Source organism: Lepidochelys kempii, chromosome 4 (assembly GCF_965140285.1).
Source record: "Lepidochelys kempii isolate rLepKem1 chromosome 4, rLepKem1.hap1, whole genome shotgun sequence".
Classification (NCBI taxonomy): Eukaryota; Metazoa; Chordata; order Testudines; family Cheloniidae; genus Lepidochelys; species Lepidochelys kempii.
In genome coordinates this window covers 142,343,610-142,356,849 of record NC_136383.1, presented here as the reverse complement: position 1 = coordinate 142,356,849, position 13,240 = coordinate 142,343,610, and the positions used below count along the sequence as shown (strand labels likewise).

The 13,240-nt window shown below is 47.6% G+C and overlaps 1 protein-coding gene across 2 annotated transcripts in view; it reads right to left on the bottom strand.

Moving 5' to 3' along the window:
* The window catches only part of LOC140911001 (dedicator of cytokinesis protein 2), a 353,749-nt gene that overhangs the window by 141,580 nt on the left and 198,929 nt on the right, over nucleotides 1-13,240 (bottom strand). For both annotated transcript variants that reach the window (XM_078852647.1, XM_078852648.1), the window contains exons 26-28: nucleotides 11,563-11,690; nucleotides 9,794-9,859; nucleotides 3,323-3,418 (exon numbers count right to left, since the gene is read on the bottom strand). In XM_078852647.1, coding sequence (XP_078708773.1) covers nucleotides 3,323-3,418; nucleotides 9,794-9,859; nucleotides 11,563-11,690 — 290 coding nt within the window. The remainder of the gene's footprint in view (nucleotides 1-3,322; nucleotides 3,419-9,793; nucleotides 9,860-11,562; nucleotides 11,691-13,240) is intronic.

Sequence of the window (13,240 nt, the reverse complement as noted above, 5' to 3'; positions counted from 1 at the left end):
GGGACTGAGGTGAGGCTGACTGGCCTGTAGTTCCCAGGATCTTCCTTCTTCCCTTTTTTAAAGATTGGCACTACATTAGCCTTTTTCCAGTCATCCGGGACTTCCCCGGTTCGCCACGAGTTTTCAAAGATAAGTTTGAAAACCCCACAATGTGCATGATACAAGAGTATCATAGAGTTTACAATGTGCATGATAATCAAGGTGGGCCATTTCCAGCACAAATACAGGTTTTCTCACCCCCCCACCCCCATACACACACAAACTCACTCTCCTGCTGGTAATAGCTCATCCAAAGTGACCACTCTCCTTACAATGTGCATGATAATCAAGGTGGGCCATTTCCAGCATAAATCCAAGTTTAACCAGAACGTCGGGGGGGGGGGGGCAGGGGGGTAGAAAAAAACAAGGGGAAATAGGCTACCTTGCATAATGACTTAGCCACTCCCAGTCTCTATTTAAGCCTAAATTAATAGTATCCAATTTGCAAATGAATTCCAATTCAGCAGTTTCTCGCTGGAGTCTGGATTTGAAGTTTTTTTGTTGTAAGATAGCGACCTTCATGTCTGTGATTGCGTGACCAGAGAGATTGAAGTGTTCTCCGACTGGTTTATGAATGTTATAATTCTTGACATCTGATTTGTGTCCATTTATTCTTTTACGTAGAGATTGTCCAGTTTGACCAATGTACATGGCAGAAGGGCATTGCTGGCACATGATGGCATATATCACATTGGTGGATGTGCAGGTGAACGAGCCTCTGATAGTGTGGCTGATGTTATTAGGCCCTTTGATGGTGTCCCCTGAATAGATATGTGGGCACAGTTGGCAACCGGCTTTGTTGCAAGGATAAGTTCCTGGGTTAGTGGTTCTGTTGTGTGGTATGTGGTTGTTGGTGAGTATTTGCTTCAGGTTGGGGGGCTGTCTGTAGGCAAGGACTGGCCTGTCTCCCAAGATTTGTGAGAGTGTTGGGTCATCCTTCAGGATAGGTTGTAGATCCTTAATAATGCGTTGGAGGGGTTTTAGTTGGGGGCTGAAGGTGACGGCTAGTGGTGTTCTGTTATTTTCTTTGTTAGGCCTATCCTGTAGTAGGTGACTTCTGGGAACTCTTCTGGCTCTATCAATCTGTTTCTTCACTTCCGCAGGTGGGTATTGTAGTTGTAAGAATGCTTGATAGAGATCTTGTAGGTGTGTGTCTCTGTCTGAGGGGTTGGAGCAAATGAAGTTGTATCGCAGAGCTTGGCTGTAGACGATGGATCGTGTGGTGTGGTCAGGGTGAAAGCTGGAGGCATGTAGGTAGGAATAGCAGTCAGTAGGTTTCCGCTATAGGGTGGTGTTTATGTGACCATTGTTTATTAGCACTGTAGTGTCCAGGAAGTGGATCTCTTGTGTGGACTGGACCAGACTGAGGTTGATGGTGGGATGGAAATTGTTGAAATCATGGTGGAATTCCTCAAGGGCTTCTTTTCCATGGGTCCAGATGATGCAGATGTCATCAATGTAGCGCAAGTAGAGTAGGGGCGTTAGGGGACGAGAGCTGAGGAAGCGTTGTTCTAAGTCAGCCATAAAAATGTTGGCATACTGTGGGGCCATGCGGGTACCCATAGCAGTGCCGCTGATCTGAAGGTATACATTTATCAAGTTCTTTCTTCATTTTGAACCCCTCCCCCACCTGCTGGCACATCAGATCTGCTCCCCACATCAAGGCACTGGCTAACCAAGTGAGCCATGGGGCCATCTTGCCTCGTAGCTCCTCACCTACTTGATTAGGCCATTTCACCAAATAGTCCAGCCGGGCCCTAACTCTGATGCACCAGTTGAGCAGCGCTGTGCTCCAGGGTACGTCTATGCAGCCCATGAAAGCAAGGCTCTCATTCAGCCCAGGTCAACGGACGCGGGCTAGCGGGGCTGCAAGCAGTGCTCTGAAATAGCTGAGCCGATAACCATCTGAGGCTGCGGCTCAGGCTGGAGCCTGGACTCTGAAGCCTAGGAAGCGGGGGTGGGCCTCAGAGCCTGAGCCACTGGATAGACATACCCAGGATTCTGCAAAGCACTCCCTACTCAGCTATTTCTAGAGCATGAGCCCCAGGAGCCCAAGTCTGTTGCCCAACGCTGGGAGGCTTGCACCCACTGGCTGTGTGGACAGAGACTCTATGACCAGCTGATGCCCTGAACCCTGAGATTTAATCCGCTCTGCATTCTTGGCATGCAGAACTCCAAACCGGACAGTCTCTACGCAAAAAAATAAATGGATACAAATCAGACATCAAGAATTGTAACATTCAAAAACCAGCAGGAGAACACTTCAATCTCCCTGGACACTCAACAACAGACATAAAAGTGGCAATTCTTCAACAACAAAACTTCAAAAACAGACTCCAACGAGAAACTGCAGAACTGGAATTAATTTGCAAACTGGACACCATCAAATTAGGTCTGAATACAGACTGGGAGTGCATGGGTCACTACAAAAACTAATTTCCCTCTCCTGATACCCACATCTTCTTGTCAACTGTTTGAAATTGGCCACCTTGATTGCATTGGCTTCATTAGCACTACGAAAGTGATTTTCCCTCCCTTGGTATTCACCCCTTTTGAATAGGCCACTTCCACCTTAACTGAATTGGCTTGTTAGCACTGACCCCTCTCTTGGTAAGGCAACTCCCATCTTTTCATGTGCTGTGTATTTATACTTGTCTACTGTATTTTCCACTCCATGCATCTGATGAAATGGGTTTTAGCCCACAAAAGCTTATGCCCAAATAAATTTGTTAGTCTCTAAGGTGCCACAAGGACTCCTCGTTGTTTTTACAGACTAACACGGCTACCACTCTGAAGCAGAACTCCAATGGTGATTCAGGCCCAGCAAGTAAACCTTGTTCCTGGAAGGAGCCCAGCTCCCTTCACCTGTCCTCAGAACTCACATTCTTCAACCTCGAGATGTCCCTACGGCCCCACCTCCACAGAAGGAACCTCCCACTACGAGATGAGGCCCAGCCGTCTGCCAGCACCCCATGAGGGTCGACCCAGGACTCCACCCTGCCACAGTATCTGCTCCTACCATGAATTCCCCATGTGCCGTGTTCGGTCTTGGGCTGAAGGATTTTCCAGGGGTTCTGTGTAACACCGAGAGCCTCATCCTGATCAAGCTGCTGCAGGATGAATAGCACCAATAGCAGGGGACTCTCATGAGAAGCTCTTACCACCCCACCTCTTAGCACCCCAGCACACTCTTTTACACTCACCAGGGCCCGTTCAGGGGCCAGGCTCACTCCAAGATGCCTGCAGCCCCCCAGAACCGCACAGAGCAAGCAGTGGTACTCACTCTTAGGTCGTGCTCCTGGTCGAGGACAATCACCCTGCGATTGACAGTGCGCAGCAGCTGCTCCAGAATCATCTGCACATGCCCCTTCACCTTCCTCTGAAAGGCAAGACACACGTCATGTCCAGAGTCCGGGCAGCCCTGCCCTGGTCTCACTCCTGGGATCACCATGCAGGAGACAGAAAGGGAGGTCACCTGGCAGTTATACTCCTTTGCATGGTGAGTACTCAGAGTGCCCCAGGGGCTGTGTCAAACGCAGCTTTGGCACTGTAAAAGGGACCTCCCCCAGCAATGGCAGCAGCCGACAGACAGCACAAGAGGAATCATGCAGGTGGCCCCACTCACAGCTGGGAGGGGCTGCTCAAAGGGCAACTCAGCCTGCATTTGAGAGCTGGGACTAAAGCACGGAATTCTCTCTCCACACCTTAGAAACAGATGGCTGCTCGCTCCTAAGCTACTGGCTGACCTCGTGCACCCACATAAGAACATAAAAGAGTGGCCAGACTGGGTCAGACCAATGGTCCATCTAGCCCAGGGGTGGCCAACCTGTGGCTCCAGAGCCACATGGGCTCTTCAGAAGTTAATAGGTGGCTCCTTGTCTAGGCACCGACTCCGGGGCTGGATCTACAGGCACCAACTTTCCAGTGTGCCGGGGAGCGCTCACTGCTCAGCCCCTGGCTCTGCCACAGGCCCTGCCCCCACTCCACCCCTTCCTGCCCCCTCCCCTGAGCCTGCTGTGCCCTCGCTGCTTCACATCTGCCACCACTGAGAACAGCCAAGCTCCATCCTCTTTCGAACCCCCCTTCAGGTAGTTGAAGGCTGCTATGAAATCCCCCCTCACTTTAAATAACCCCAGTTAGGATGGAAGAATCCCATACACTGCCACAGGCTGGGGATCAACTGGCTAAGCAGCAGTTCTGCGGAAAAGGACCTGGGGGTGACAGTGGACGAGAAGCTGGATAGGAGTCAACAGTGTGCCCTTGTTGCCAAGAAGGCTAATGGCATATTGGGCTGCATTAGTAGGAGCATTGCCAGCGTATCAAGGGAAGTGATTATTTCTCTCCATTTGGCACTGGTGAGGCCACATCTGGAGTATTGCTGTTCTCAGTGGAGGAGGAGGCTGTTCTCAGTGGGGGCAGATGACAGAACGAGGAGTAATGGTCTCCAGTTGCAGTGGGGGAGGTCTAGGTTGGATATGAGGAAACACTATTTCACTAGGAGGGTGGTGAAGCACTGGAATGTGTTCCCTAGGGAGGTGGTGGAATCTCCTTCCTTAAAGGTTTTTAAGGCCTGGCTTGACAAAGCCCTGGCTGGGATGATTGAGTTGGGGTTGGTCCTGCTTTGAGCTGGGGGTTGGACTAGATGACCTCCTGAGGTCTCTTCCAACCCGAAGATTCTGTGATTCTATGACATGTGACAGGTTTCAGAGTAACAGCCGTGTTAGTCTGTATTTGCAAAAAGAAAAGGAGTACTTGTGGCACCTTAGAGACTAACCAATTTATTTGAGCATAAGCTTTCGTGAGCTACAGCTCACTTCATCGGATGCATGAAGATGCATCATCGGATACTTCATCGGATGCATGTGAAGTACTCCAAATTCTTGACACACAGAAAATGACAATGTTGCCTCCCAGTCTATCTGATAAATATCTGTGAATTATGATTTATTCAGAGATATTGTATCAAGAAGGTTTCAAATAATCCCAGAGTAATATTGCCTAAAATTTAGAAACATCAAAAAACATGATAAAATAAGTCATGGGAAATAAATTTATAAAATGTGTGATCATTTAAGGAAATGGATGAGATATAAAGAGGCAGAGGACTATGAAAATCTGCTATACCTATTTAGCCAAGAGAAGTTCTTTGATGCCTGGGGCTGGCTGAAGTAAGAGCTGCAGTGTGGGATAAATCCCCAGCGACTAAAAGATGCAGCCCATGCAGCTGATCTATTTGTGCAAGCGAGGCCATTTGTGAAGCGCAGGTCTGAGGAATGGGAAACACCCAGCGTAAAGGGGGGGGGGTCCCGCTTTGTCCCAGGTGAGGGGTTGGGTCTGAGCCCCTACCACTCCGGAAATGGTTGCCTCAAGGTTTCCGGCCCAGAGTGATGGCCTGAGAAGGCGTTATTTGTGTAAATCAACTCAACAGCTGAGGAAGCAGTGTGCTTTGTATGTGGAATCCAGGCAGGGATGCCTGCGGTGATCACAGGTAATTGTCTGTTCTGCACTGTGACACTACATCCCATATTCTCCATAGAGATATTCCTATGATATGAATATGGCATAACTAAGATGTGCTTTAGGCAAGATGGGTCATGTGATGTATCATTGGAAAGGTTCTGATTTACTGAATGTGATTATCCCATTTGTATGTATGTTTCATTTCTGTATCTGAAGTTAGGAATACTGACTATGTAACAATTACAAGTGCAGGTTTCAGAGTAGCATCCAGTGAAGTGAGCTGTAGCTCACGAAAGCTTATGCTCAAATAAATTTGTTAGTCTCTAAGGTGCCACAAGTCCTCCTTTTCTTTTTGCAATTACAAGTGCGTTTATACCTGGGGAATGCCCACCAGACAGAATGCAATAAGCCTGAATGGGCCATTAGGGAGAACAATAGGACTTTGAAGATGCTAATCTACCACCTTCCTGAGAAGCTCTTCCTGGGATGCTGCAAACAATATTTGACTCCTGGCTGCTTTGACACTGCAGGGTCATGTGATCCTGTCACCTGGTACTGGACTCCATCTTGGACCCCTAGTATTTTTCCTCTGATAAGGGTGGGGGATAAAGCTGGGAAACAAAGGATTCCCACCATATGTAAATCCTATTTAAGGCAGGGAAGTGAGTTAATCAGGGGTCATTCCTCACTGAATCCCTGTCCAGGATGACTGCTGGAAACAGATGATCTAAGAAACAAAGACAAAGGTGGTGGGGAAGGACTGAACCTGGGCTGGAAAAGGTGTCTGGTCTGTGAAAGAAATACCTAGAGTTTTAAGCTGCAAGCAAAAGCAGCTTGTCTTCAAGAACCTCTGTAATCTGCCATAAAGCAACATTTAGGGTGAAAAGAAAAGGAGTACTTGTGGCACCTTAGAGACTAACCAATTTATTTGAGCATAAGGTTTCGTGAGCTACAGCTCACTTCATCGGATGCATACTGTGGAAAATACAGAAGATGCTTTTATACACACAAACCATGAAAAAATGGGTGTTTACCACTACAAAAGGTTTTCTCTCCCCCCACCCCACTCTCCTGTTGGTAATAGCTTATCTAAAGTGATCACTCTCCTTTCAATGTGTATGATAATCAAGGTGGGCCATTTCCAGCACAAATCCAGGTTTTCTGCTCCCCCACCCCTTTTTTCCACACACACAGACCAACCCACTCTCCTGTTGGTAATAAACTGGTTACTCTCTAAGGTGCCACAAGTACTCCTTTTCTTTTTGCGAATACAGACTAACACGGCTGTTACTCTGAAACCTGTCATTTAGGGTGAGAAACTACCACTTTTAACCAGTTTCTTTAGTGTATTAAGCTTAGTTTGCGTGTTTGTTTTTATTTGCTCAGTGATCTGCTTTGATCTATTTGCTATCCCTTATCACTTAAAATCTATCTTTTGTAGTTAATGAACTTGTTTTTGTTTTCTCTAAACCCCGTTTGTGAAATCTATAACTGGGGGGTGCAAAAAGCTGTGCATATCTTCCTCCACACTGATGGAGGGAGTGAATTTCATGAGTTTAAATTGTACAGTTTTCTGTGCAGTGCAAGCCAATACAATTTTGGGTTTACACTCCAGAGGGGGTGTGCATTTGAGTGCTGGGCAATTCCCTAGCCAAGTCTTCCCATGCAGAGCTGATTTCAGTGTCTGTGTCTTTCTGCAGCTGGGTGTGTCCCTACCTGTGTGTGTGCTGGAGGAGGCTTGAGGGCCTGACTCAGCAGGACAGTGTAAGAGAGCCCAGGCTGGTGGAACAGGCAGGCTCAGTTGTACCCCAGTACACCAGGTGGCACCCTGGAGTGGGGGGGTAACCCATCACATGCCCTCCTGGAGGTGGACAGAGTTTATTAAAGAGGCCAGTGTAAATGGCAGAATGTTCCAAGAGTGGAAGCACACAGTGCCCAGATTATACTTGGTAGGAAAGATCTGACTAAAGAATCAGATATGCTTGCAGGGGAGAGATATGAAACCACTTGTACCTTTGGCTCATGCCTAACTAGACTGGGAAGGTTTAAAAGATGCTTGGAAGGTGGGGCTCTCCATAAGATACCCGTGGATGTGTTGGTGGGAGAATGATATTATTTCACTGTCTAGGGCTGATAATATTGGGAATCCCTCTTGCTGTGGCTATGTCCTGGCTTGCAGACACACCCCCAGCAGAGGGGAGGTGAAAACTCCACACCCTTAGCATCAGAGATTAGCTATATGTCTACGAGGAGTTGGAAGAACAACCATGCCGCATCAGACCAATCGTCCATCTAGCCCAGTATCTTTTTTTTGAGATGGGGCCACTAGAGCTGCAGGCAGTATTCAAGCTGTGGGCGTGCCACGGATTCATAGAGTGGCACTGTGCATTACCTCTCTTATCTTTATTGGTTCCTAATGGCTCCTAACCATTAGTTTAAAAAAAAAAGAAAGAAAAAAAAGCTGCCCTGCACGTTGAGCCAATGTTTTGAGAGAACCAGTCGTGCTGATTCATTAGAACGGCCAGGCTGGGTCAGACTGAGAGTCCATCCACCCCTGGAGTCCTGTCTGCCGACCACGGCCAGTGCCGGAGCCCCTGAGGGAGTGAACAGAGCAGGGACTCACCAAGGGATCCATCCCGTCGCCCATGCCCAGCATCTGGCAAACAGAGGCCAGGGACCCCATCCCTGCCCATCCCGGCTAATAGCCATTGATGGACCTGTCCTCCATGAACTTATCTAGTTCTTTTTTTAACCCTGTTATAGTCTTGGCCTTCACAACATCCTCTGGCAAGGTGCTCCACAGGTTGACTGCGCGTTGTGTGAAGAAATACTTCCTGCTGCTTATTAATTTCATTTAGTGACCCCTAGTGCTTGTGTTATGAGAAGGAGTAAACAACACTTCTTTATTCACTTTCTCTACACCAGTCATGATTTTAATAGATCTCAATCATATCTCCCCTTAGCCGTCTCTTTTCCGAGCTGAAAAGTCCCAGTCTGATTAATCTCTCCTCATATGGAAGCCGTTCCAGACCCCAATCATTTTTGTTGCCCTTTTCTGAACCTTTTCCAATTCCAATATATCTTTTTTGAGATGGGGTCCGCACATCCACACACAGTATTCAAGATATGGGCGTACCATGGATTTATATAGAGGCAACATGATATTTTCTGTCCTATTATCTATCCCTTTCTTAATTATTCCCAGCATTCTGTTCACTTTTTTGACTGCCGCTGCACATTGAGTGGATGTTTTCAGAGAACTATCCACAATGACTCCTAGATCTCTTTCTTGAGTGGTAACAGCTAATTTAGACCCCATCTTTTTTATGCATAGTTGGGAATTACTTTTTTCAATAAAAAAGTGGCACCTTAGAGACTAACCAATTTATTTGAGCATAAGCTTTCGTGAGCTACAGCTCACTTCATCGGATGCATACTGTGGAAAGTGTAGATCTTTGCAGTTCATTGTATTACAAATGCAGATGTTTACACAGCACTGTGAGATTGTATGGAACTTCTTTAGTAGAATGACAAGATTAATGCAATTTCTGGAAGTTCAAAGGTCTTTCTGGAACAATAGGTATGAAGTGAATTTCCTTAGGAAATACCTTGAGGTGAGGGGAATGCAAATCCTCCCCCTCTGAAGCCAATCTTTCGAAGATATGCCCCGAGGAGAGAGACCCTTTCTATACTAACTACTTGCTTCTGGAAACTCCAGTTCAAGGAGCCCTGAAGTGTATAAAAAGGAAACTGAAGATGTCATGCGTGTTCTTGTTTCAAGCTGAAGATCTGATTAACTTGTAACCACAAGGTGTCCCTAAGGTGAGGTATTAAAAGTCTGCACTTGACCATTTTCCATGGTTCCTAACTTCTGATTAATATTTATTAACAACTAATACCCCATCTTGTGCTTTATCTGTTAGGACACTGATCCATAAGCAAATTAAAGATGTATTATTCTTCCCACAGGATTCCAAGAAATCCGATAAGTTTAGAAAATGAAGGTCTGATTGCCCTGAACAAAGCCAATCATAGTACACATCTGAACTTCTCAGTCATACAGTTCTGCTGATGCACCAGACATCCAACCCCCAGACCCACTATTACAGTCCCGGTCTCCCCACCCCATTGCTTGGCAGGAGCCCCATCTCCACCACCTCTCAAACTCAAGGTGACAGCAAATGAAAGGCTGGGGGCTGAAGTGAGAAGCAGGTGGGCTTCTCCCAGGTGCTCAGGCTGCCCCTACTCTTCCTCTCTCCTACTGTATTTCAAAACTTCCCAGAGGAGTGCTCACCAGCTCAGAGTCCTCCCTGTGCTGTCTCTCTTCTCCACTCAGACGTGTCAGCCGTTCTTCTGCTCTCTGGAACCAACAATATCAAACAAATTCATCCTTACAATCAAGCTAAGAGTCATTATCATTGGCTCATTTCACCATACAACCTTCGGGCAGGGCTGTGCTTCCCTTGTATACCTTTCCCTCTCTGGGATGCATTTCCAAAATGTGGCATGGCACCTGCTGCCTTTCAGAGAGGAAATCTGTCCTACTCCTAGGAGTGTTGATACAGCTCTCTGCTTCATACTGGAAGGAGATGGGTAAGACCCTCCCACAGGATTTTGGCATGGCTGAGCTGACAGGGGCTGCTCTGTTAAAAGGGACATTATACTCAGGCCTCTTCTGCCAATCCCCACTGAGTAGCCAATGCTGGCATCCTTCAGAAGGTGGATGTCTCAACCAGCTCCACTCTGCTCATCTCTGCATCTGCCAGGGGAATAGTTGTATTAGAGGAAAGTTGGGGCTCAGAGTGTCCAGGCCTTGTCCCCTCACTTCACCTTATAAAGGAGCTCCTTGAGCAAAGGACTGTACCATGTACCTTGAAGTGATGTATTATGGGAGCCTCATAAAGTTGCAATTGAATGGGCAGGAACTGGAGGGTTCAGAGGGTGTGGTCTAATCAGAGCAGCTTTTGGCTAATTTTCAAAGGTAAACTGATCAGAAGCAAGTCTGATGGATGAGGGGCACTCCTGGTGCTTGTGCGTGGCAGCTGGTGAACATTACGCTGCCCGAGTAGCAAACAGCGGTGGTGCTGATGTAGGCAGGGCTCAGATATTGCAGTGCCGAGTGCGAGAGGCAGCTCTCTCTCTGAGTGTGGACCTTAAAGACAGCGGCTCCAATTGACCCTCACAGGGGAGCTAGTCTGGAGCTCATTCCTTCTCAGAGGACACTCTGAGCTCTATTCCTGGCTCTGCCACAGCCTCCATGTGACACCTTGGGCAAGTCACTTCATTTCTCTGGGCCTAGTGCTAATAGCCCTTTGTTCCTCTCCACCTTTGTCTGTCTTGCCTATTTAGATTGTCAGCTCTCCATGTCACAGACTGTCTCCTGTTATGTATCTATACAGCAGCCAGCCAATGGGTGACCTCAGCTGGAGCTTTGAGACTCTACAAACAAATTTTAAAAAATGTAATAATTCCATTTGCTCTGTCCTGTAACTCACATGGGCTGGGCAACTTCCCCTAGGTCTAATACATGGGGAGAAGGGTCAGTCCACTGGGAGGGAGATAAATTGACAAAGTTTTAAAGGGGTTTCCCACCAGGGCTCCATGATGCTTTGGACCTTCTATTTTCCCATGGGGTGGGGAGACCCCATGGGGAGGGTTTGCAGGTATGGTCAGGAATTATAGGGCTTCTCTAGGGCTTGCAGGGGACTATGGTATTAGGCACCCAACACTGCAGTGGGGGCCGTGGCTTGGTCCATCAAATCATGATGGTTTGACTCAGGTATAATTGCTGTGGTTTCATCTCTGAAGGCTTTGGCAGCTCCATCTTGTTTAATGGGAAAGTGCCTGGGACAGTTGGCTAGTCCCAGACAACCCCTGCTATGCCCCGTGTGTCTCTTTCCCCCTAGGTCTGTAGAAGGAGGGGGAATGTCAGCCTGAGCCCCAATATTTGTCCCCACAAGGGAGCTTTGTGCTCAGCCTAGCTCAAGCCCATCTGACCATGTGAGGCCAACACCACGGCTGGACAGGGCTGACAGCTAGCACTTAGGGTAATGGGGGTTTTACCTTCTGGGCTTTGTACAGCACCTCCAGGATATTGCTGAGCAGATCAATGCAAGCCTCCTCCTCCTCTCCCTTCTCAATCAGCTCCCGGAGGATGGGGATTGTAGTATGCAGCAGCATCTCTCGACACTCTGCACAGATAGACAGAGATATTAGTTGTGGGATGGGAAGGGGGCAAACACAGACATCTCACCGTCCTGGGGAGGGAGTGGGCCAGAGAGAGGCAGACGTTCAGGCTCGGGTTGGAGCCCAGGCTCTACGACCCTTCCCCCTTGTGGGTCCCAGAGCCTGAGCCCAAAGGTCTCCATTGCAATTAAATGGCCCCCCAGCCCAAGCCCCACAAGCCCGAGCCAGCTGACATGGGCCAGCTGTGAGCGTTTAATTGCACTGTAAACATGGAGAATTCACCACCTCCCCAGGGAAGCTGTTCCAGGGTTAATTCCCCGAGTGTTAAAAACGTGCCTCTTATTTCTATTCTGAATTTGTCTGGTTTCAGCTTCCAGGTACTGGACCTTGTTCCGCCTTTGTCTGCTAGATCAGAAATCTTTGCTCATCTAAGTACTTGCAGGCCCTGACCAAGTCACCTCTTGTGCTACTTCTGTCTTGGATAAACTAAATAGCCTGAGCTGCTTCAGACACTTATCAACAGTCGTGGCTGTGAAACCTTCATTTCTTTATTGTTTTGTCCTTATGGCCCCCATTTCTCTACTGTTTGTCTGTATGGTCTCTGTCTGGCTCTGAGATTGTTTCTGTCTCTTGCATAACTAATCTTGCTTGGTGTAAATCAATTAAGGTGGTGGGGTATGATAGGATTGGTTAGAAAATTGTTTAGTAATAACTTAGTACAATGATTGGTTAAGGTACAGCTAGGCAAGACTCAAGTTTCACTGTGTAAACTGGGGTCCAAAAGGAATTTCTAAGGAACCAACTCCAGGACACAGCCCCGAGAGCAGAGCTGCCAGACCTCAACACTCTGCCAATGACACCGTGCAGAAACTGGAGTTCCCCAGATGACCTGATCCTGACTGGCCATCAAGAAAAGTTCATATGTCTTCTTGGGAGTGTTGAGCATTGTATGCTTAGCGTGTGCCTTCTGTTTTGGTGATTGTTAATAAATAGAGGTTAAGTAGGACATTACTTTGTACGGCTCTTCCACTGGTAAAAGACCCCGCAGACCCGCAGAGAGTAAGATTACTCCTTGAGCCCAGGGAAGGGTAAACGTGCGTGCCCTATAGCATAAGGTTATCGCCTGAGCTCTAGGGACTGGCTAAAGGTGGGTGCCCCTAGAGTATGTGAGTAACAGAGAATTTTGTACACCTTGTCCTAGCAGTGACAATTCAGGCCATACACTGATGCTAACCATGTTTGCAACTTCCTGAGTTGCAGTCTGGCATGTTACACTACACAAGTACATGCGGCCATGTGACCCAGCAGCCTGAGGCACTCACGTGCAGTTGTGAGCTGGTAAGCTTTCATTAAGTACTAGGTGTTGAATGGTTTTCAACCTGTTTTGTGGTAGAAAAGCTCTGGCCTTTTTGAGTCAAGGATTGCTCCAATGAATTCTGTTGTCTGTACAGATTTTCAGTATTGATTTTTCTTGGGTCACTAAGAGCCCTAGAGCTTTGAATATGGACAGAGCAGTGGATACGCTGGGCAGATTCTGACCCGCCTCTGGTCCGCC